Below are 24,566 nucleotides of genomic sequence, written 5' to 3' on the forward strand. Positions count from 1 at the left end.
AGCCAGGCTTTTGGCAGATTTTGGGCTCCTGTTGAATGATTCCAAGGAGGTACTAGGGGACGCAGGGGCAGTTTAGTAATTGGGTAGCTCAGTAATTTTGATTTGGAGCAGAGAGTAACAAAGCCAGGCTAAGGAGTTAAGTTCATCCATAGAACCGGTAGGTGTGAATGGAAGGGGTTGAGTGTGGGGCTTTGTGTGAGGCGCTGATAGGTGGAATCTTGGCAGGAGAAAGAGGGCGGGGGGGGGGGGCAGGGGAAGTAGGACACCGAAGCAAGGCAAGCTGCTATAGGTGGAAGGAGGTGTCATTAAAGGGTGAGAAGCAAAGCTTTAACCTCCAGGCTACCGGACGTTCCACTGCGGTGTAGGGACAGGCGGGGTTAAGGTACTGGGGAAGCGCTAGGAGGGAAGAAATACCTCCAGGGAGGGGTAGAAACTGTGCGGAGACATTTATCTGGGCAGGATCTCAGAAGACGAGTCACTCACGGAAATCTCTCGCTGTGCGTCTCGGGTCTTTCTCGGGAGAGGTACTCTCACTCTCCCCGCTGAGAGACCGCGGGGACCTGCGCCTGCGCGCGGCTGCCCCCTCGCTGGCTCCCTCTCTGTCCCCCGCCACCTTCTCTCTCCGACTCGGCTCGTCTGTCACTCTCTCTCTTAACCCCGCCTTTTCCGGCAGCTCTTGTGGGCGTGGTGGCGCTGGCAAGATGGCGGCGCCCGAAGCGTTGATACTTCCGGAGAAACCAAGGTAAGTCGAGGTGAGGGAGGTGGGCAGGCCCCAAGAGGGGACTGAGCAGGTTGACCCTGGATGTGGAGGCTGTGAAAGCAGGAAGGAAAAGGGAGCTAGGCTACCCAGGCGAGCCGCCGCGGCAGCTCCATCCCCCTGATGGGCCGAGGTGCGAACTATCCCGAACGTCAATGGGCTCCGGGAGTCGAGGAGGGGAACAGGTGGCCGGATGGAGAAGACCTGCCTTTCGGGCTTGGAAGGGCGAGGGACGGTAAAGGCATGTTTTGAAATCAAAACACGAAAGCACGGTTTCACTCCCGGGCACCCGAGCGCTTTCCTGTCGCTGTGCACTGACACTGATGAGAGGGGAGCTCGTGCAGGTAGCGCCGCAGGTGCTGTCACTTACGCCGGAGTGTGCTTGTCTCCTTTTTCCAGCCACAAAAAATACAGGGCGGCCCTGAAGAAGGAGAAACGAAAGAAACGACGTCAGGAACTTGCCCGATTGAGAGACTCAGGTAACGGACTCCTTATCCTGTTTTCTATGTATGAAGTTGCTCTCCCCACTCCCACCCTAGCTTGGCCCAGTGTCAGAAGTGTGCCAAGTGCTGTATCTGATACGAATGGCAGTGGCTACTGTCGCCGAAGTAAAGTGGTGCTAGACACATGTCGGGAACAATGTTGCAATACTGAAGAGGGGGAAAAAGGCATCGTGAATCATCACGCACTGATTATATGTAACTATTTATAAAGTATCTAATATTACAGGTGCAGGCATCATGAATTACAGCAGCTAGTACAGCCCTTGTACATAGTAAGTATTCGGTGGACACTTTTCTTTGCAAAACCAGCAGCAGTGGAGGATTTTAGAGATTTTGCAAGTTTCTCCGAACTTGAGTAATATGAAACCCTTTGTAGACTCGTTATTCGTAGTATACTATTGAAATATATAAGCATAAAACCAGTTATGAAACTTTTAACTATAAAACAATGTATTTACAAATTACAAAACTAAGTGAAATGACATATCCAGTAAAAGTCAAACCTCCAGTAACTCAGTGTTACAAATGATGGGAGACAGATCCTCACAACATGAATACAGTGCCGATTGGAGTTTGAAATGCTGCTACTACTACAATTGCCTTGGGGTTATTTATGACTTTTTAAAATTTCCGTTCAAATACTTGGGAACATTCATCTGTACTGGCCATGGGATCACTTGTCCTTCCCATGGCACAATCTAATATTTATATATTAAGCCTGCCTGTTTAATAGAATGAAATTAGTACTACTAACTTAGCTATAAAATCATACTGTAGTTATAAATGTGGGCAGAAGCATTGAAATCACCCTGGAGTGCTGGGTTATAGTGATAGCCATCCGGATTATCCAGGAAATCCTTATTCAATTTTCCTGACAATTCTTGAAGACCACAGACCATGGCCTCAAGGAACTGGGATTCTCAGGCCTTGAGAAACATAGCCATAAAGGTTTTATTTACCAATGGAGTTGCTTAATAATTATTTTAGTGGCAATGCTTGCAGTATTTAGAATGGAAAGAGCAACGTGTTTAACTGCAGCCTTTGTTAGCATCTCCTTTTTTTATTCATTCAAAAGTGGTCCAGTAGAGGCAGGATACATCATCAGGGACAAAAGGAAAAACTGGGTAGATTGGAGTTAATGATTCTCTTAGTGGGCCCCTCACCCTCTTAAAGTCCTCAGCTACCTTTGTTCATTAACCTGTTTTCTTCTAATACTTTTTTTAAAAAAACTCATACTTTTTTCTTTCCACTTTAAATCCCATAACTGTTTGTATTGCATTGATTTTTTTCCCCTTTGACTTTGCAAAGTGTGTTCGGAGTGAACCTTTGTGGAGAGAAAGGCAGATGTATCATGTCCTTTGGCAGTTAAGTGAGTTGAAGGATGCAGTTTAGTCAGTTGAACAAACCTGCAAGTCACAGGTTTGTTCGGAATTATATGGCTAATTGTGGATCTAAGAAGTACTTGTCTCTGGATTACTGCTCCTACTTTTGTCCACTCCAGCTTCACAATTCTTTGCTAAATTATTATTCATGAATACTGTAGCCTGCTAAACACTGCTGTTCATTGCAGCATATATTGGGTGGGTAAACATTACCCTGAAGGGTGCAATATACAGATATTCTAAAGAATTGCTATAAGAGTGAATTGACAACTAATTGGTAGAAACTCCTGGAATGTCAACCTCTCCATTACAGGTAGCCTCTTTAGCACCCAGTTCTACTTAAAATAACCTGAAATGGGTTGCCTTGTCAACAATTTGTAAAACTGGCGGGATTCCATATCTAGTTTACATGTGTTATCAACTACCAATATTGTCATCTTTGTTGCTCACATTGTACCAAATTTGAGCAGTTGGAGCCTTATTAGAAAGTTTTAAAGACAGGATCATACCCTAAGTGTACCTAGATGTTTTCCTGAATTATTGACTAAGGTTTTGTAGTACTCTATTTAATAAATCATTTAAATTCCCTCAGGTCTCTCACAGAAGAAAGAGGAAGAAGAGAAGGAAGCTATTATTGAACAACAACAACAAGAAGAAGAGAAACTGTTGGAGATACAGAGGTCAGCACTGACTGAAACCCTTCTCGTGAAGCCAGTTTTTCGATTTGAGTATTATATCTCTACTAATAAGTATGGGTCTTCTGTATAAGACCTTGTTCAAAATAGGTCTTATAAAATACCCTGGATAAACTCTTTCAATCTCTAGCTGACAGGCTAAAACTAGATGTTCTCTTTTGTTTTTAAGAAATATTTTTATTTCTGATTATTTCAGTGGAAATAATAAATATTTTTATTTCAGTGGAAATATTTTTCACTGATTTTTACTAATTTATAAGTGTTTATGAAAAAAATCAAAATAGCCCTGGCTGGTATGGCTCAGTGGATTGAGTGCCGACCTGCAAACCAAAGGGTTGTCGGTTCAATTCCCAGCCAGGGCACATGCCTGGGTTCTGGGCCAGGTCCCTAGTAGGGAGCATGTGAGAGGCAACAATATATTGATGTTTCTCTCCCTCCCTCCCTTCCCTTCCCTTCTCTAAAAATAAATAAATAAATCTTTTTTAAAAATCCAAATAATTAAGAAGTGTAAAAAGTGAAAGAGCTTTAATGAATTCAACACACTCAGATAGTCACTGTTAAGAATGTTAGAAAGAAAGTGTAGATGTACCGTACTTCTATATTAATATAATAGGATGACATTTATACATATCTTTCTATGAATTGCCTTTTTGCTAAATATGTAGGCCATTTCTTTCAGTGTTGATGCAGACTTAATTCAAGCATTTCAATGGCAACATAATATCCATTGTGTAGATATTACATAATTTATTCTTCATTCATAATTTATAGTTTACCAATGGACATTTAGGTTAATTTCTACGAAGTAACACAATGTTACTAATTGGTTTACATTCAGGTTTTTTACTCTTGTATACCAAGTTGCAGAGACCATCCATGATTATGTGTCCTTGGTAATTGTCCTATTATTTCCTTAGGAAAATGCCTGGAAATGAAATGGTTGGGATCAAAGGATAAATACCTGTACAGTGTAGATGGGCAGGTAGGAAGGGCATCCCAGTTTGCAGTCTGCAGCCCTTCCAACAGTGAATCAAAGTGCCCATCTCCCTATACCTTCACTCACACTAGGTATTATCAATTTTATAAACTCCTATAGTCAAAAGTTTCCAATGTACATTTCTCAATTAGCAGAATCGAATATCTCTTTATGTATTTTCTTATCTATTTGCAGATTGCTTCAGTCTTGTATCATTCTCTTTTGGGATTTTTTTTAAGTTTGTCGTAGCAATGTTGTTACTTGATTAAGGATATTAATTCTTTATCTGTCATATGTGTGATGTGTATTGTTTCTCATTTTTCCTCACTCCTAACTTGGCTTACAGCGTTAAGTACCATAATTTGATTTTAATGTCATCAACTTTCATCGTGGTATCTGGCCTTGGTATCTGACTTATAAAGGCCTCCCCATCCCAGGATAACAAAATATTCTGTTTTTTCTCTCAGTATTTTTATTTTTATTTTTAACTTAAACACAATGATGGAATGTGCTTAATGCTACTCACTCGTACACTTAAAATGGTTAAAGTGATAAATTTTATGGTATGTATGTTTTGCCATAAAATATAGAAAATTTTTAAAAGGAGAAAAAACTTTGTAGACACTCTCTAGCTATTCAGTGTGTTCACTGAAAATGTTGCTTCTTATAATTAATTTATCTACCTAAGCACATAAGTAGGTGAAATGATCAAAATGCCAAAAAGAAAAAAATGTAAAAGTGATTGGGAACATGGGAGTGGATTCCAGTGCCGGCCCTGCTACTTACTAGCTGTGTTCAAGTTGCTTAATCTCTCTAAGCTTTACTTTTCTTGTCTTAAATATGGAAATGAGTCAATCATAGTACCTATATCATAGATTCAGGGTAATTAGATGAGATGGTAAGGGCATAGTGCTTAACATACTGTTAGCAGATGGGAGGTGCTGTGATAACTCTGGTTCTTATTATAGATTTTTCTAGATTATAGTTACACAACTGACCCTTGAACAATGTGAGGGTTAGGGGCACTGACTCTCTGCTAGTCAGAAATTCATGTATAACTTTTGATATTTGCAATATGCCAGTCTCTACCATGGCTAAAAGACATGTTCCTAGAATCTGCAGTTGGAAATGGAATATGTTTTCCCTGTAGAGTATTTGAAATTGTGGTTCGGTCCTCACGCTCGACATAAAACTTTATTTGACTCCTAATGTCGCTAAAGAGATGCAGAACAGGGCCCCTGGCTGGCGTAGCTCAGTGGATTGAGCACGGGCCTGCGAACCAGATGATCGTGGTTCAATTCCCAGTCAGGGCACATGCCTGGGTTGCAGGCTGGTTCCTTGCAGGCTAACTACCAGCAGGGGACGCACAAAAGGCAACAATACATTGATGTTTCTCTCCCTCTCTCCTTCCTCTCTAAAGATAAATAAACAAATAAAATCTTTATTTAAAAAAAAAGAGATGCAGAACAATTTCCTATACTTCATTTCCATTCCCAGGTTCAGTGAAAAAATGCAATCTAGGTTCTAAACATGTATTGGCTGTAAACTTTTGAAATGTAACCCATCTTTAAATTAGAAACTTGTGATATTAGAGGTGTAAGACGCCATTTTAAGATAACATTATAATTGATCATTTTTTAAAAAATAAGCTAGGCACCTGCTGATATATTGTTATAACTGCTTGTCACCTTGAAACCTGTAGCTTTCTTTAGTTGAAAGACAAGATCGTGATGTGGTTTGATTTTTCTGTCAGCAGTTTCAGTGCTTGAGGCAAACCACAGGAGTCTCTTACGTGTAGAAAAAGCAGTCCAAAGGTTCATGGCAGAAGATGCCACTTTTTCCTAGTGCTGCAATCTTGTAATGAGCACTTTTTTATTTTTTAAAGATTTTATTTATTTATCTTTAGAGGGGGAGAGAAGGTGAGAAATATCAATGTATGGTTGCCTCTCATGAGTCCCCTGCTGGGAAGTGGCCTGCAACCCAGGCATGTGCCCTGACTGGGAATCGAACCGCGATCCTGTGGTTCACAGGCCTGCACTCCATCCACTGAGCTATACCAGCCAGAGCTGTAATGAGCACTTTTAAAACACCCAGAATAGGAAGTGTAATTGTTTCTGAATGCGCAAAGCTGATGTGGCTTTGAAACTCATCACTCACTTTATTGGCACCTCAACATCACTATGGTCAACCTCCAGGGAAAATTGGCATGTCATTGTTGTGTGTAAAAGCTGTCACAGACACGAAGTGTAGAGGTTGTGATTTTAAGCTGAAATGTAGTGCTTTTTTAAAAGATTTTATTTGTTTATCTTTAGAGGGGAGGGGAAGGAGAGAGGGAGAGAAATATCAATGTATGGTTGCCTCTCATGCATCCCTTGCTGGGAAGTGGCCCGCAACCCAGGCATGTGCCCTGACTAGGACTCGAACCGCGATTGTGTGGTTCACAGGCCCATGCTCAATCCACTGAGCTACACCAGCCAGTGCTGAAATGTAGTGTTTTTCTAAGACCATTACTCATGTCCTCTGACCCTCTTACTCCCAGTGAACTGCTTTCTAGAATACGTCTTTCATGATAGTTGAATCATTCCCAGACATGCCATTTTTACTATTGCGTGTGTGTGTGTTTGTAGATTAATGCCCATTTCTTCCCTTTGGATACATTATTGCATTGATAGGCAAAAGTTCCATGAGGAGTGGTTGCTGCGGGAGCAGAAGGCACAAGAAGAATTCAGGATAAAGAAGGAAAAGGAAGAGGCAGCTAGAAAACGGCAGGAAGAACAGGAGGTACAGTATTAATCAGGTAGCCAGGCGACTAACTAGTTCCCCAAAACTCATTAACAGTTAGGTATCTTGACCTTTAAAAAATGGGTATCACCCATTTGACCAACACTGTTAAAGTTGTTCATTTATTTACCCTGTGTGTTAAATGTTTGAAAACACGAGTCTGAAAAAATATTGCTTTTCCTTCCTCCCCTCCCTCCCGCTCCATGAAGAGAAAGTTAAAGGAAGAATGGGAAGAACAGCAGAGAAGAGAGAAAGAAGAAGAGGCGCAGAAGCTGCAGGAGAAGAGAGAGAGAGAGGTGATTCCTGTCACAGGAGGATAAACGCACTGCGTATCCTCTTAGTGAGCAGACGTGGCAAGGGATGGGGCTGGAGAATCAGCTTTAGGCATAGCAGGGCGTGGGGTGGTTTTTTTTGTTTTTCTAGGAAGAGTCAAGTTTTTAGTCAAGTACGCACTAGAGTTTCCTTTTGGTGCTCTTGTTTTCACCTGTGCAGTGGTGGACCTTAAATTAAGGCTTTTCTTCAGCTTTACTCATCTTACCCTTTATACCAAAGATTGGCAAACGGTTCCTGTAAAGGGCCAGAGCGTAAACATTTTAGGCTTTATGGTCTGTACAGCCTCTGTTGCAAACACTCAGCTCTGCCAGTGTGATAGATTATCTGTAAAGGAATGGTTGTGGCTGTGTTCCAATGAAACTGTATTATTGTATTTACAAAAACAGACAGCTGGCCTCTGCTTTACACTGTGTACCACTCTAGAGCACATGGTGTTTTTCTGAGGTTCTGTTGTTTGTGAGTTGACTTAAAGAATAATATTTTCTATAGTTTCCACACTTATTTAATTTATGAGAGTTAACTCCTTATGGCATGTCAGCAAGAATTAGTTGATTGAAAGAAATCAGGACATCAAGAAATTCCTCATATTGAGGAATTAGGAAAGTTTTGGGTTATTAAATCTTGACTTCCTTTCCAACTTGGGCTATACCACAATGGTAGCTAACACATGGTTGCTCATTTTAAAAAATCTGTAAGGTTGTATGTACATATCTCCTGTATCTTCAGGATTCTTTTTTTAAAGATTGATTTGGTATATTTTGTTGCTGTTCCTTAACAGCGTATTTATTTCAAAGATATCACAGCTCATCTTTCCTTGACTCATTTGTCAGGATGTATTTTTTCTTTATATTGCTGAGTTTGAATAGCATGAAATTGGGTAGCTAATCATTTTATCATGGGGAAAAATGCATTTATTTACCTCTTGGTCATGACAGGATAGATGCAGCCTCGGTGATACCTGTTTCTTGTGTCTTAGACTAACAGTTAATTCTAGTGCAAGTTTTTAAACACTCTTATTTGAGCGCTGCTTTCCATACAAGGCAAGACTACACTAGGTTTGTAGGGGCACGACAGTTGTTTGGAGCTTGTTATTTTTTAATAGAGAGTAGTTAATTCCCATTTTAGCAATTGAATGTTTTTCAATTGAGGTCTTTCTGGCATTAGATAAAAGTAAGGCTTCTGTCCTGGCTGGTGTAGCTCAGTGGATTGAGCACCGGCTTGCGAACCAAAGGGTCACTAGTTCAATTCCCAGCGAGGGCACATGCCTGGGTTGTGGGCCAGGTCCCCAGTTAGGGGTACACGAGAGGTAACCACACATTGGTGTTTCTCTCCCTCTTTCTCCCTCCCTTCTCTCTAAAAATAAATAAGATCTTTTTTAAAAAAAAGCTAAGGCTTCTTTTCAAAAAGCTAAGGCTTTTTTTTTCCCAAAGGAAGTCTGATGAGACATTAAGGAGAAGCAGATAAAATGAAGTAGATTCCAAGCATGTATAAAGGGATATGTAATCTGTTTTCCTGCTATATGCTAGATAATTCTCCAGTGAGTGGAGATAAATCATCAAAAAATACAGTGTCTGCGCTTATTGAGTTAGTTTTCTACAGGGGAGAGCCAGATGATGAGTAAGCAAACAAATCTCTTGTAAGTGCTATAAGACCATGTTAAGTGCTATAAAGAAACAAAGTAGAGGCAGGTGATAGAGTGACTGGGGTACGGAATTACTTCTTTAGATTGCCTGGTCAAGGAAGACTTCTCCAAGGAGCTGATATGTGAGCTGACCCCTGAGTGCAGAGATCTCGGGGAGAAAAAGGGGTCTAGGCAAAGGGAAGAGGCCCGACTGTGAGCCTGAAAGAAGGTCATGGTGCCTTCATGCTAGAGACCAAAGAAGAGAGTGGCAGGGGAGGATGTCAGGAGGGCGGGCAGGGCCAGATCCTGTAAGGCCTCCTGGACTGGAAGGAGGAATGTGGATTCTGTATGTTAAAGGTAATAGGAAGCCATTGAAGTGTTTTTAAGCAGAAGCAACTTCATGTAATTTATATCTTTACCTTTAACAGATCATTCTGACTTTTTTATGAAGAAGGGGGATTGCGTGGAGGGTGGGGAGTGGGGAGTGAGGATGAAGGAGGCAAGAAAGGAAATAGGTGACCATTTAGAAGGCAGCTCTTCCAGATAGGACGTGGCGGCTGTTTGGATGAGAGTAGTGCTTAATATAGAGAGGTACACAGATGTGGGGTGTGTTGAGGCAGAGTTAACGGGACTCTAGCTGGCAAACTGAATGTACAGGGAGGGGAAGGAAAGAGAAGGGAATTCAAGTATACACTCATAGGTTTTTATATTGAACCGAAACGGGGCATTTAGAGGGGTAAGGAGAGGGAAGAAGTACAGTTTTCATTTGAGCATTTAAGTTACTGAGGACCCTTACACGACCAGGTAGAGTTATGAGGCAAGCAGCTAGACAGATGAGTCTTTTGTGTAATACTTTAAGAGGCTAGGGAAGAGAAGTCTTTTCACCATAATTTCAAAACTTGTTTAAATGCCGGTGAGATCTCATCTACTGGCTGATGGCAGGACTTCCTTTGCCTTATTGAAAAGTTTGAGATTTTTCCATGATCCTTATTACTACTGCGCATGTGATATTTTAGCCTCTGTTAAATTTTTATGGTGTTTCCACTAACATTGTGTTTTATTTATTTTTAAAAGTATTTTATGTATTTTCTGAGAGACAGGAAGGGAGGAAGAAAGAGAGGGAGAGAATATTGATGGGCAAGAGAAACATTGACTGGTTGCCCCTTGCACACCCCCAGTCAGGGAACTGGCCCTCAACTCAGGCATGTGCCCTAACCGAGAATCAAGCTGGCAACCTTTTGCTTTGCAGGACAATGCCCAGTCCACTGAGGGCACAGCTAGCATTGTGTTTTATAATATTCATAATACCTCATCTCAAAAACTAGAACATTATATATATTCTCAAATATACTAAATATGATTGTTACTATTATAAGATGATGTTTTCAATATTTTGCATTTTGAGCCATTAGATGTCCTATTAGAATAAAAACTGAAATGTATATCCTTTGAAATCTTTTCAGAAGGTATGTGGTTTAGAAAGCAAATTAGAAATTGAAGCTTTTTGTATGTGTGGGTTGTTAAAAATTGTTACACATGAGATTCTTAACCAGAGGAACCAGATGTGACTTACCTGACTTCCAGGTTTTCATAAGTCCTGTGTTTGCACCATTTGTAGGAGGCCGTGCAGAAGATGCTGGAGCGGGCTGAGAATGAGGTATTTCTACAACCTTTCCTTAAGCTTTTGAGACCGATGAGCATTTCTTTAAAAACAGTACTTCCTGCGATGTTCATTTTGCAGTTGACTGTTTAGATCATGCCTGAAATACCTGGGGTCACTTTTGTGGCTCTGTGGTTTATGCAACAAGAACCACAAAACTTACTGATGAACAAAAGCAAATGGTATGAAATCGCCCCTGTGGGCTGTACTTGTTTCTAGTCCTTAATGTACAGATGAGCAACAGCACAGCACACACTCTTAGCCCACGATGATCTATCTAACCTGCTTCAGAGTAACCTTGATTTCTCTCAGTGGTGCTTCTCCCTGAAGTCTTTCGACCCTTTCCCAAGTGGATGGACAAAGGGAAACCTTGGCTACTGCTCCTGGTTGCCATAGGGATGCCTGATGATGGGCAATGACTGAGAGCTAAGTGTCTCAGCGCAATTGTTTGTAAAGTCTCAATTGCATGTTACAATTTAAGTGTTTATGTTGTTAAAAGAATCAGTTTTTACTTTTGACCAAAATATTTTAAACATTTAATTCTTCATGGATTTTTTACACCACGAGTAAAGTCTTGGTTATTTTTAACAGTTGGAAAATGCTGCCACATGGCAAAACCCAGAGCCACCCACGGACTTAAGAGTAATGGAGAAAGATCGAGCTAACTGTCCATTCTACAGTAAAACGGGAGCTTGCAGATTTGGAGACAGGTAACTAGTTTGTTTTATCATGGCAGAATTAAGTGCATCAAAATGTTGAGGCGTTTGAGTTCTGTTTTGGGGGGTGACTCGGATTGAATTCGAGGTATTCAGAGTCAGGCGTCTGCTGTGTTCTTGCTGCTTCTCCATATCCCCTGTCCTCTGCTCCCCCTGCACCGCTCACCCACAGCCGGTTTCAGAGAGAGGGAGGGCTTCTTTTGCATTCTTTCCACAGCTTTACGAAGACCTTTTGCTTTTCGTTTTCTCCCCGTGCTTGCGTTAGTTCACATGGGACAACTTGGATAGGGAAATCAACGATTTCAAGGGACTGGAGCAGCCTGGCTTTATTTTTTGCATGGCAAACACTGTGCACAAAGGGGCTTTACCAAATTGGCATGCCTAAAGGGATGACTGTGAAAGACGGGATACAAGTGAGGGGATGAAAAGTATTCTAATTTATTCTCAGTCAGCTCTGACTCGGGAACAGACGCCAGACTCAAAAACTGGCTTTAGTGGCTGTCACTTTGGAAAAGTTACTTAAGCGCGCTGTGCCTTCGTTCCCTCATCTTCCAAATGGGGACTAAAAATAGTACCCCCTAGTAAGGGGTTGTGTGGCTGAAATGAGTGAATGCAAGGGCAGTGGGTAGAACAGTGCCCCGCAAATGGCAGGCACTCTCTGAGTGGTTTTTGTTGTCATTGCCCTGACTCTCTGAGACGCTCTCATTCCCTGCTGCTGTTGCATCAGTGTTTCCACAAGACATTCATGTGGAAAACTAAGTGTTGAGGTCTTCATTCATTTAGCAAATATTTATTTGTGCCAACTGTGTGCCAGGCAGTGGCGATTTTTGTAATTTGGCCTGTTTATGAATGCATGACTCAAATTAGGTAAATAATTCATAATGGTGAGTGAATCCATCCAAGGCAAAACCTAATTATTAGTATGCATTCTGCAAAAGAAAAGATCTAATCACATCCTAGTGTCCTTTTAATCCCAAAAAGGGGTATGAGTAGGCAATTTAATACGTATTCAGGAAAACTGTATGTTGTCTCTCATGTTTATCTTATTCATACAATTATCCATGCTGTGAGTTCATTTTCTTCTTTGAAAATATGAACCTTCTCTATCTTTTTCTGCTTTTTAAATTTAAACCTTAATACTATTTTATATATTTTAAGAACAGTGGTCCTCAACCCTAGATGTGCATTAGAATCATCTAGAAAGCTTTAAAAAATGTATGTCCCACCTCAAATCGAGTAAATCAGAGTCTCTAAGACTTGGGCAGCCTTAGTTGAAATGCCCTCAGGTATTTCTAATGTGCTCCAGGATTGAGAGTCCCCAGTGTAGGGTGTGTAACTCCTTTTATATTTTACATCAGCGTGTGGTTGTCTTTCGAGTGCCCCCTACTGAGGACCCGGCCCTCATCCCAGGCATGCACCCTGACTTTGGTTTGCAGGCTGGCACTCAGTCCACTGAGCCACACCAGCCAGGGCTCCTTTTATATTTTACAGTAGGGTTATATATTCTCAGAAGGTCTGTGAAACCATTTACAGGATCTGGTCAATAGTGAAAGCTTCCTCTTGAGGAACTGGAAACTAGTGAAACTTTATTTCCCTTTGTACATGTACAGGTGTTTTCCAAACGTATGGTCATTTTCACTGAGAAATAGTAATGACTGATGTAAAACACCTCCCCACCAAAGAAAAAACTTACAGTGTAATTACCTTTGAAATACAGTAGAGACTCAATCTGAGTTCACATTTGTGTGGGTGGTTGAACGAGATTGCATTTGCGGGGTTCCTCATTGATGATATAAGCTCTAATGTTTCCTTGAATTTTAAGACTTGTGGTCATCAGATTTTGGATTCTCTTTCTGTTGGGCATAAGGTGGAAGGGGAGATTTCCTAAACAGTTTCAGGAAATCAGCTGACAGTGCTGATTTGCGGAAAGGGAAATGGCCTGTCAGGCTCTCAAAAGTCACCCATGAGAATTGTTTCAAGGAAATACTGATAGTGGTCAGATTAGTTTGTGAACATTTCTAAATATTTTGATAGGCCTGTGCAATTTCACCATCACAACTATCAAAAAAAGAAAACATAGGCCCTGGCTGGTGTAGGCTCAGTGGATTGAGCGCGGGCCTGCGAACCAGAGGACCATGGTTTGATTCCCAGTCAGGGCACATGCCTGGGTTGCAGGCCAGTTCCCAGCAGGGGATGCATGAGAGGCAACCAGACATTGCTATGTCTCTCCCTCTCTCCTTCCCTTCCCCTCTAAAGATAAATAAAACAAAATCTTTTTTTAAAAAGTAGGAGTGATTTGGATATTTTCATTGTATTGTGTTGTGAAGTCAAATTCAGTGAAAGTAGTGGTTACAAAATCCAGCACCGTCCCTTCAGACAAAAAAACACTGTGCCCCCTTTGCAGGGAGCTGCAGGGACGTGCTCCAGATCACATAACTGTTCTTTTCTGATGCGGTCTGTGACATCATCAGACGAACATGTCCCTAGCTTAAGCGTTTCTTTGGTTGTTTTGTTTTTGCCAGTAGTTCAGTTCTAGAACCTTTCTGGAGCTGATATCTTTTGGAGTCACAGTTTTGAGGGCAGTTATTTTTTTTCTCTTCGAAGAATATACTTACTGATGAAAGGTAAAACTTATTGATTGGAGTGGTCATTTATACCTTACCTATTTTCAGAAGCGATTTAAAGAAAACTCACAGTCTCCTGCAGTATATTAAAGTAAAACAAATCGAAATCAAGGAAAGGAGGAGAAAGTGGGTCATGAATGCGCAGTACATTTGGCCCTGGATTTGAATACATCCCGGGCAGACGATGAGCTATATAGTTCTTACCAAAAAGGAAGAATGAGCGGTATCTCTGGAAAGCCAGAGATTTTCCTGGTATCAGATTCTGAATGTTTTTCCCATGAAATAACTGTATAAAGACACTGAGTAAGAAGGTGGGCAATAACTTTAATAAATGTCTTTTTTACCTTGCATATATAATTTTCACGAGAATTTCTTACAGAAGACGATCAATAAGTGATTGAGCCTAACTGCACTATATATCTGAGGATAAGGGTGGGGGTACCTGATGTGTTCCCTCAAAAAGAGAAAAAGAGATGCAGTCAGTTCCCTTTACCTAGGGGGGCATTTGGAGCCCCACACCATTTATTGGCTCTCCTGGGGGTAAGGTAATGTTTAAGTAGGTCATTTTGTGGCAGCCTTACTTGATTCAAGTATCTGGGTAATAATAGGTAAATAGCATCTCCTAAACAAGGGGTTCTCAAACATGGCTGACCTTCAGGACCAGGTGGGGAGTTACTTTGAAAATATGCCCCCCCCCCATTCTTTAAGGTCTGAACAGATGGTTTGGGGCAGGAACTGAGAAATCGCAGTTTTCCCCACGCGATTCTTAGAATCACACAGGCTTCGTACCACAGCATTAGACTGCCTTCTCAATTCTCTCTTGTCTCAGCTGACCTCTCAGTAGGAGCTATAGGGCTGGCCTTGAATGTACTCACACCTTATGGCCTCTCTCCAGGCCAGGGGATTCTGCCCTCAACGGGGACTTTGGCTCTGTTTCAGAACCTACAAACGCTCTTTTAACACCCTGGGAACTACAGTCAAGTTCATTCAGGTATAATAAGCCCGTGAGCAGAATGTTAACCTTGTTAACTTGGTTTCTTGTTTAATTCTGCATGTGCTTCATACCTGCAAAATTCTGATTCACTGTGAACACTGTCAGCCAGGTTGAATCCTTGCTCTGCACTGTCAGCAGCTCTACTTGGGAAGGTGGATTTCATCGAAAGGGCCCTAATCGAGTAATGTAGGAGGTCCTTTGGAAAAAGGAAAATTTCGCATTAGTGAACACTGATTGCACATTTCCGAGCTGGGCACAGTGTGTGCAGGGTATTCTGTGTGCGGTTACCTCACTGGGTGTACGGATGTATTACAGACAGGAAAAGTGAGGAGGAGGTAACCATTTCGTCATTTCAGGGCCATTATCTTCTCCAACACATGCCTAGTTCTTCAACATTTGTTTTCCTTCCTTAGTTCTAGGGGTTTTTTTTTCTAAAAATTTTTTCTTTACCAATTTTTAAACTAGAAACCTAATCAGGAAAATTTTGATGATTTGGAATCTTGAACTACATTCCCCCCACCTCATTTTATTTTAGGAGAAGGAGTAAATAAGAAACTCATATAAAAGATTTTGTAAAAAATTACTCAGGTATTGTCTTGGTCCATTTGACACTATGAAAATATTCTTCATAATGGTTAGCCTCCAATGAAATAAAAATTAATTACATGTAGCACACCATATAATGAACAGGCCATAGGAGACTGTGGGTTAACTCAGATTTCTTAAATCCTCTCTTGCCTGCCACCTGTGTGCGTTGGGGAAGTGTGCTTCTCTAGGCCTCTGCTTCCTTGTTTGCAGAGTGGGGCAAATACTGGCCCCACCCCCAACTGTCCTAAGAGGTTGCAAGGATGAGAGGGGGAAAAATGTAAAAATGCCATGAAAACTATGAAATGCTATACATGTATGAGATTTAAATACTCCATTAGTTGGAAACTTAGATTACCCTATTCTCTAAGCATCAGGTGAGTTGAAGATTGTATAGAAGCACGATTATGTTATTTTCACCTTCCTCCTAAGTCCTACATAGGGTATCTGAATGGCAAAAGAACTTGACAAATAATTTCCAACTTCCCATTGTAATAACATATATTGGTCAGTCTTAGAAGTTTCCTTAAGTGTTGAAATTTCATGTCTGAATGGGTTTTATTAACAGTTAAGTGGAAACTGTCAAGTTACTTGAGTCTCTATCTCCAAATTTCTTTTTTTTAATATTTATTTTTGGAGAGATGGGAAGGGAAGGAGAGGGAGGGAAACACTGATGTGTGGTTGCCTCTCTCACGCCCCCTACTGGGGACCTGGTCCACAACCGAGGCATGTGTCCTGACAGTGACCCTCTGGTTCACAGGCCAGCGCTGAATCCACTGAGCCACACCAGGCAGGTCTCTATCTCCAAATGTAAAGCAAGCTCTTTATATGTAATGTGTAACTATTGGGCTACTGAATGTAAACTCTTGCTTCCTATGCAGGTGTTCACGTAAACACAATTTCCCCACATCGAGTCCCACGCTCCTCATTAGAAGCATGTTCACGACGTTTGGAATGGAGCAGTGCAGAAGGGATGACTATGACCCTGACGCCAGCCTGGAGTACAGCGAAGAGGAGACCTACCAGCAGTTCCTGGACTTCTACGAGGACGTGCTCCCTGAGTTCAAGAATGTGGGGAAGGTGATCCAGTTCAAGGTGGGCATGCACAGTGTGCCTGAAGGGGGTGGGTTCACTCTCTACTGAGGTACCTGATGGGACGAGGGAGCAAGTCCCCTCCATCTAGGTGGGGGCATGTGCAATGGCTCAGTGCCTGGCCCAGTGTCGGCCACCCAGCCACTAGGTGAATGTAACTTCCTTCTCTAGGTAGAGGTACTACTTACATGTATGAGCATGAAGTTCCTGGGTGCCAAGGACTAGATGGGAAAGGCTCTTGGATCTCTTTAGTACCTTTGTAGTCTACCTCTTCCAGCCAGTAGATCTTCTCTGCAGAAGATCCCTACAGACAGCTGTCCCAGCATTCAGTTAGTTAGAGGCCACCTATGGTGGTCAATACCCTCCCTCTGTCTCCCCTCCCTCCCTCCCTCCCTCCCTCCCTCCCTCCCTCCCTCCCTCCGGCTGTCTGTAGCCAGTGTCACCTAGAGCTGCAGTGTGCACAATGTGAACCACTCCACTTACTGAGTTTGCTGTCACATTGTTGCATTACGTTGAAGGTGCCACCCCAGGAGTATGTTCTTTCTTCCGGAGCTATCCTAGAACGTGGATCTTGATTCCCTTTTTTACGTTGTTTCTATTCATTGGATAATTTTAATACTGAACATAGTATACCCAGAGTTACATTTTGCTACAGCATATGGGATGAAAAAGAGGTGTCCAGATTGTACAGAATGATTCTGACACATTCCTTAAGGCAAGAGTAAAGTCAGATGCACTAGCCGCTGCTCGTGGGACCCAGCGGTCGAATCCTCCCACAGTGAAGCCTCCTACTTGGTGATCTGATCAGATCCAATCCGGAAGGGTTTTTTTATGTTAGGGCAGGGAAAATGTCCCGTAATTTAGAAAAGGTTAGGAATAGAGCTGTTGATTTTCCTGCTCACTGGAAACGACAGTTGGAACAGCCAAGAGCAGAACAACTGCTAACCAGCCACACTTGTGAAATTCAAGGTTATGATTTTTTTTCCCAATTTCAAGGCTTTTTAAATTCTTGAAAAATTTTTCTTTCCTTTTTGCCTTTTATTTCTGTTGCGTATGCATTCTGGAACAGGTCACCTGACCTCTCCGTACCTTTTCCTCACCCCCAAACTGGGGGGACTCGACAACATCAGCGGTTTCCCTTGCAAGGTCCTGACCTTCTACTGCTCCACGAGCTCAGTGCTGGAGCCACTTTCAAAATTTCAGACCCATTCGTGGAAATCACATCATTGGCTGCAACAGGCCACCTACTAACCACGGTATATTCTTTTTTATCTTGGTTAGAATTCTATCAGCCAAGCTCATGCTAACCACATTGGCATGGGAAGCTGTTTGTTTAGGAAAATTTCCAAAACCTCACATTTATCATGGAAAATTAATAACAGGGTCTTGGGAACCACTGGCTTGAGTGATCTTTAAGGTGCCTGGCCCAGGTGATGTGGCCTCCCAAGGTATAAACTTGTCGGTCTATATGGATTCGGCCTATTTTTGGGTGCTCTAATATAAATACGCTGGAACAAATTTGTAAAATTAAACATTTATTTTGAAAATAAAAGTTAAACAATGCTATGAATATTTGAGGACCTTTTTATACTGTTACATAAAACCAAGTCAGATGTGTCATTATTGAAGGCTATAATTAAATGTTCAACTTAACTAGTAATAGGAACAGTGCATATTGAAATGAGAGATTATTCACACCTATCAGGCAAAAAATTTTAAATTCCCTTAAAACCAAGAAAGGGCAAGGATGTGAGAATTAGTAAAACCACTTCAGAGGGCAGGAGTTCGTCAGTACCCAGTGGAGATGCAGGTGCACCAATCTGCATGCTTCTTGTGGGCATGCGCGCTGGACAAGTCTGTACACCCACAGACATGTGCTGCAGAGTGCTGGCTGCTGCACTGTTTCTTGGTGAAAATTGGAAGCACTTTGGATATGTGTCATTAGAGGAGCAGAAATATTAACTCGATAATTTGATATATCCCGTATACAGTGGTTAAAATGAGTCCTTAAGTTTATGGGATTACATCTTGCAAAAAGAATGTGGAATAAATACTATAGATATAAAATTAGAAAATGTACGAAGCAATGCTATACATTGTCAATATATATACATGTTTCTTGGCATATGTACACATAAAAATGTGTATACCTGTATATACACAGTAGATATGTATATGTTTTATGTGTGTGTATATTTTATACCTGTGTGTGAGGGTGGCTATAGATCTTTGTGTGCGTGTGTGTGGTGTGTATTTATGTTTGGAATGTGAAGGATACACCCAACCTCAGGATACAGTGCTCGTGTACCTGATGGAGGAGGGAGAATAAGATGGAAGAGCTTCAACTGGGTCTTTAATGTTTTACATATGTAAACGTTCTCAGTCAAAAAGGAAGGGGGTTAGTGTTAATAAGTCTGGCTGGTGTGTGGATGGGCTGGTTTCTGTTCTCTGTATTCTTACGCATTTGTGAAACATTTCATATCTCTGGGGAAGAAAAGGATCTAAATGAACAGAGACAAGATCACTGGGGTCTGCACTTCTGCTGTGTGCTGAAGTATACCTTAAATAGACGTGCATGTGGGGTAGTACCTTGAATTTGGACTTTTCAATTGATACTCGGTAACTACTTTTGGTAGTATTGACCTGGACAAAGTGCATTTGGTGACTGAAGGGCTTCTTTTCCTTAGTGTTTCTGGTTTTTGTTTAACGGTGGAATTCTTCGTTGCTCCTTAGGTCAGCTGCAACTTGGAACCTCATCTGAGGGGCAATGTGTATGTTCAGTACCAATCGTAAGTATTCTGAACATAAGTGTCATATTTTGTCATCAGTGTTGTGATGATGTTGGGGTCTGCAATTGTTTCCACTGCATTTATAACTTTCATATGCATGGTATTTTTGAAAATGTAGATATTAAGAACTGGTCTAGAAAGAGGAAGGGATTTGAAAATAATAGATTTGGATTTCAATCTTTGTATAAGTACATAGTTTTGGATCTTTTATAAATGTAGGTTTTTTACTTCAGATAATTTTAATAATGAAAATACAAACTGAAAGGGATTAACTAGAATAGATAATAGAAAGGTGTAAATCAAGAGTGTAAGTTAGGAATTGCAGCCCCAAGTAATCGTAGTGTACAGGTAGTGTATCATTTCTGCTTGTTTTGCTTTTTGCCTGGGCTGTGCTGTGGCTAATGGGTGAAATTGACTGTTGTAATAAGAACAGCAATCTTAGCTGAGAAACCATGGGCTGTGACAATGGAAAATACTTTTGCATTTTTAATGGTCCAGTCTTTTGATTTAAGAAGCTTTGACTCAAGCCAATTTCCAGGCATCAGAACCTCTCAGAGGGCTGGTAAAATGAGTTCCTGGATAAATTGTGAGCTCCGGGAACTTGAAGGTTCTAACGAGTACTCTTCCAGTAGTACAAAAGCAGTGAGATTGGTGATCCTACAATCAACTAATAAAAGGGTTAATTAACAGCAGGATTAATATACATATTAGAATGTTACTATAAAGTGCGTCCTTTAATTTGTGGTTTGAAGGGAAGAGGAATGCCAAGCAGCCCTTTCTCTGTTCAATGGACGATGGTATGCAGGACGACAGCTTCAGTGCGAATTCTGCCCAGTGACCCGGTGGAAAATGGCAATTTGTGGTAAAATACATGATGATTTCCCCCCAGTTGTTCTACACTTGTATAAAAGGACATTCTTAGTGGGGGAAAAAAACACAGTCTTTTAAAGGGGTGAAGCATAGCTTTGACCTCCGCAGCAGGTGAACCAAGATCATTATATAAAGGACATCACATTTTAGATCTGTGACAGACCTTGGGGTCTGTTTATGCATGACATGATTGCGGTCACAGTGTATTGGTGGCAGATTTGGAGCTGAATTGGGTCTTCTCATTCTCAGTCCTGGGCTGTGTGTCTGACACGTCAGGAGGGCTGGGAAGCTGTGTCCATGGGAAGCTACCTTCCCTTACCACAGTTGCAGAGCTTTTTGCTATTCATTTGCTGCCCTGACTTGAGTTACATTGTTTTCCCCATATTTATCCCTAATGACTCTTTGGTCATCTTTGCCACCTAAAACATTACCCATAGCCTTGCCCATCTTACTTGAAATACATGCTTTTGTGCAATAGGTTGATTCTAACTGTAGGATGTGGTAAGGGTACATTTTGTCAGACTGACTCATCAACAGTGGCCCCGAATCAGGAAATGAGTCAGTTCCTTGAATAGCCAGCAATTTGGACAGCCTTGTTCTTGTTTGATTTGTATTGGATGGGCTCAGCCAAATTGTATTGCTGAGCTACCTGTCAGCAAACACACGGAGCTATCCATGCCTTAAGGGAACACATCTCCGACCCTTTATTTTGCTTTACACTTGCCTGCTTAACATGTCTTATTTAAAAATATGTAATTTAGAAAGTCTGAATCTTTGGCAACCTGGTCTTAATGGATGCTGTCACTTAAGAACCATTTATTCAAGAGAAAAAAAGATTTTGGAATCCCTTGCTTTGGAAAACCAAAAGAACAATTATAGCTTGAGTTAAAAGGCTTGGGGACTGAAAGAAGTAGAACTGTTTTCTTTTTAGAGGCAGTTACTTTTGTCAGTTCCTGGTAATCCAGTATGATTTCCAGTGAGGTGTTTCTGAGTGTGACTGACTCCCCCAAAGCAGGAGGCTGTTTCACTTTTCTTTCTTCAAAATAACAGTTTGGTTATTTTTCCTAGTTACTAATGATGTTGAGCATTTTTTCATGTCCTTGTTATTGGCCATTTGTGTATCGTCTTTGGAGAGATGTCTATTCAGATCCTTTGCCCATTTTTAATTGCATTATATATCTTTTTATTTTTGAGTTTTATTATGAGTTCATGATTTATTCTACAGACAAGTCCCTTATCACAGATATGATTTGTCAATATTTTCTCCCATTGTGTGGATTGTTATTTCACTTTCATGGTGTCCTTTGAAGCACAAGTTTTTTTGTTGTTGTTGAAATCCCATTTATCTATTTTTTCTGTTTTTTGCTTGTGCTTTTGCTGTCATATCTAACAACCCATTGCTTAGCCCAGTGTCACGAAGATTTTACTTGTGTGTTTGCTTCACAGTTTTACAGTTTTGTGTCTTACATTTAGGACTGTGATCCATTCTGACTTTGTTTTTGTATATAGTGTGTGGTATGGAGGTATTTCACTCTTAACTGTTTTATGCATTTGGAGAAATTGCTGCTTTTAAAAAGAAAGTTTGAAAATCCCCAAGAGGATCTCCGAGTTCAGATAGATTTCACTTTTGACAAGAACCTTCCATATTAAAATCACTCGATACATTTAAAAGCATTAAGCCAGTGTTTACCATCTTCTTCTTAAAGTGTTAATTCGGGATTTACATTGTCAGTGAATGGGATGGCGAAACCCTAGAAAGAACTGTGGCCACCACGTGTTCGGTGGCACTGCGCACTGTACTCCGGCAGATGAGCCGGATATCCTGGCTAATTAAGACTTCTGATTTGTTACTTTTCACAGTGCCATTTGTTAGAGCGTTAGAATATATCTCAAATTCTGGGAACCAAAACTGTGACATCCATTTATGTCAGCCCCTTTTAAATAATACACAGGAGAAAATAGTTCTGTCACATCCAACATGAGAACTGTACTTTCTAAGAAGGATAAAATGCCAGCCATAAATGCCGTTTCCTCACTGTGCCATTGCAGGTTTGTTTGAAATACAACAGTGCCCAAGAGGAAAACACTGCAACTTTCTTCACGTGTTCAGAAATCCCAACAATGAATTTTGGGAAGCGAACAGGGACATCTACCTGTCTCCAGATCGCTCGGGCTCTTCCTTTGGCAAGAGCTCAGAGAGGAGAGAGAGGATGGGCCACCATGACGAGTACTATGGCAGGCCCAGGAGGAGGAGAAGCCCCAGTCCGTCCCGTTCCTACAAAAGGAATGGGGAAGCTGAGAGGAAAAGGAGAAGTAGCCACAGGGAGAAGAAATCTCACAAACGCACGGCAAAAAGTCATGAAAGGCATAGTTCACGAAGTAGAGAAAGCAAAAGGGACCGCAGCCGGGGTCGGGGCAGCCAGAGCAGAAGCCGCCGGAGTCGGACCCGGAGCCGGAGCCGGAGCCCCAGTCCCACTAGGTCCAGGAGTCACGGCCGGAGGCGGTCAGGTAGTAGAGACAGAACTATTCATAGTCCCAAATCCAAATAAACTGATTTTGTTTTGAAATGATTGCATACCTTATTTATTACGGCTGCTGCATACCGGGATAGAGGGCTCTGAGTTTAAATGGGTTAGCAAGTCTGGCAGAACCCTATGTCATCTGCAAATCTTAAAAATACTCTTATTCTTTGGTAATTTATGTGCCCTCTTTCAGAAAAGCTGAAATGTATAAACAACATGAATATTACTTGTAATTCTAAACCTTACGGATAAGCGGTTAAGTCCGGGCTGCAGTGGCTCAGTTAGTTGGGTGTGCTGCAAACTGAGAGATCACCAGTTCAATTCCCGATTGGGGCACATACCTGGGTTGTGAGCCCAGTTCTAGCTGGGGACATGCTAGAGACAACTGATCGATGTTTCTCTTTCACATCAATATTTTCCCCCCTCCTTCTCCCTCCCTTCCACTCTCTCAGTAAAAAAAAAAAAAAAAAACCCAAAAAACAAAAAAAAAATCACTTAACACTGGAGCATTACTTTAGTCTTTTTTCTTTTCCTATGGGTGTATAACTTTTTTACAGAAATGTCTGCAGTTGAATATGCTTTTTTTTTCACACAAAATATCATCATATTTCTTCAAACCCTATTCTTAATGTTATTTTTACTCACTGAATAGTGTGGATCTATCAATTTATTCAACTATATCCCTCTTGTTGAATTTTAACTTATTTTAACCTATTAAAGAATCGTGTTGTAAAACAAACAATCCTGTGGTGGATTTCCTTACTTTCATACACCTCTGATTATATTTCCTGAGGATAAATTACATCAAGACATATAAATACTGAAGTATTTCCAAATTGCTCTTGAGAAAAACTACAAAACCACTGTCAATAATAAATGTTGCTATTCCTACACCCCACATCACTTTTCTCTTTGCTAATTTGGGAAGTTTTATGTGTTTAACTGTTTGCATCCATTTGCTCAGTTTTTCTATATTTAGTGGCCATGAAATTTGGTTGTTTGTCCTTTATTAGTAATCTATTGGAATTTTTATGTATAATAGCTGAATACCTTTTTTTACTGTAAAATTTAGTCTTTCAGTTTTAAAGGAGTAAAGGGTAGTCAATTTTCCCCCTCTCCTACCCCATATTTATAGTCCTTCCTCAGCTAGAGGTTTCTCATTAGGGTCACCTTTTTTATAGTGTAATGCAGAGTTCTTTATATACAGGTCATTGCCACTGAATATGCCTAATGCTACAGCAATTCTGGTAAAGTGATTAGAGAACATTCTATTTAAAATGCTTGATAAAATATTGTTCTTAGATTTCAGAGCATAAAAAATGCTGTCATGCTTCCTCATAAATTTTTAATTCCCTTATTAACCTCTTTAATTCCCTTTTTTTCCACCTAACCTCCTTAGGGATCTTGACTTTCAGAGTATATGGAATTTAGCAACTTGGAGATTTGGAAATAGAGACTTAAGAACACACAAAATAGTGAAGGTAACAGAAATAAATAGAAATTTCAAGGCTGGGACTTCTGAGTGGTATCTGTTGAAAATGAGCCCTTTAATCAGTAGTTTATAAAAGGAAGTATGTGGTCCAGAATACATTTTAAAAATTGATTTGTTCCAGTGTTAAATGCCCTAAAATGACTGAGAATGCTCTGTAATTATTTACAGGATTCA

The 24,566-nt window shown here is 40.9% G+C and overlaps 1 protein-coding gene across 1 annotated transcript; it reads left to right on the forward strand.

The window, feature by feature from the left end:
* Positions 1 to 331: 331 nt before the first annotated feature.
* On the forward strand, positions 332 to 22,940 carry ZRSR2 (zinc finger CCCH-type, RNA binding motif and serine/arginine rich 2). The gene is made up of 12 exons (XM_037056307.1): positions 332 to 497; positions 674 to 742; positions 1,157 to 1,236; positions 3,235 to 3,322; positions 6,986 to 7,094; positions 7,304 to 7,390; positions 10,667 to 10,705; positions 11,300 to 11,418; positions 16,509 to 16,722; positions 19,453 to 19,508; positions 20,261 to 20,370; positions 22,428 to 22,940. Exons 2-12 carry the CDS (start codon positions 702 to 704, stop codon positions 22,925 to 22,927), a joined length of 1,443 nt encoding a protein of 480 aa, XP_036912202.1. The 5' UTR covers positions 332 to 497; positions 674 to 701; the 3' UTR covers positions 22,928 to 22,940.
* Positions 22,941 to 24,566: the final 1,626 nt, after the last annotated feature.

Source organism: Sturnira hondurensis, unplaced genomic scaffold (genome assembly GCF_014824575.4).
Source record: "Sturnira hondurensis isolate 20B ecotype Veracruz unplaced genomic scaffold, ASM1482457v3 Scaffold0008905, whole genome shotgun sequence".
Taxonomy (NCBI): domain Eukaryota; kingdom Metazoa; phylum Chordata; class Mammalia; order Chiroptera; family Phyllostomidae; genus Sturnira; species Sturnira hondurensis.

Excerpts from the sequence above, each read along its gene's own strand:
- ZRSR2 (XM_037056307.1), top strand. The coding sequence starts at position 702 with ATGGCGGCGCCCGAAGCGTTGATACTTCCGGAGAAACCAAG. Across the intron at positions 3,323-6,985 it reads AAACTGTTGGAGATACAGAG|GCAAAAGTTCCATGAGGAGT; the intron begins GTCAGCACTGAC and ends TTGCATTGATAG. Across the intron at positions 7,095-7,303 it reads AACGGCAGGAAGAACAGGAG|AGAAAGTTAAAGGAAGAATG; the intron begins GTACAGTATTAA and ends CGCTCCATGAAG.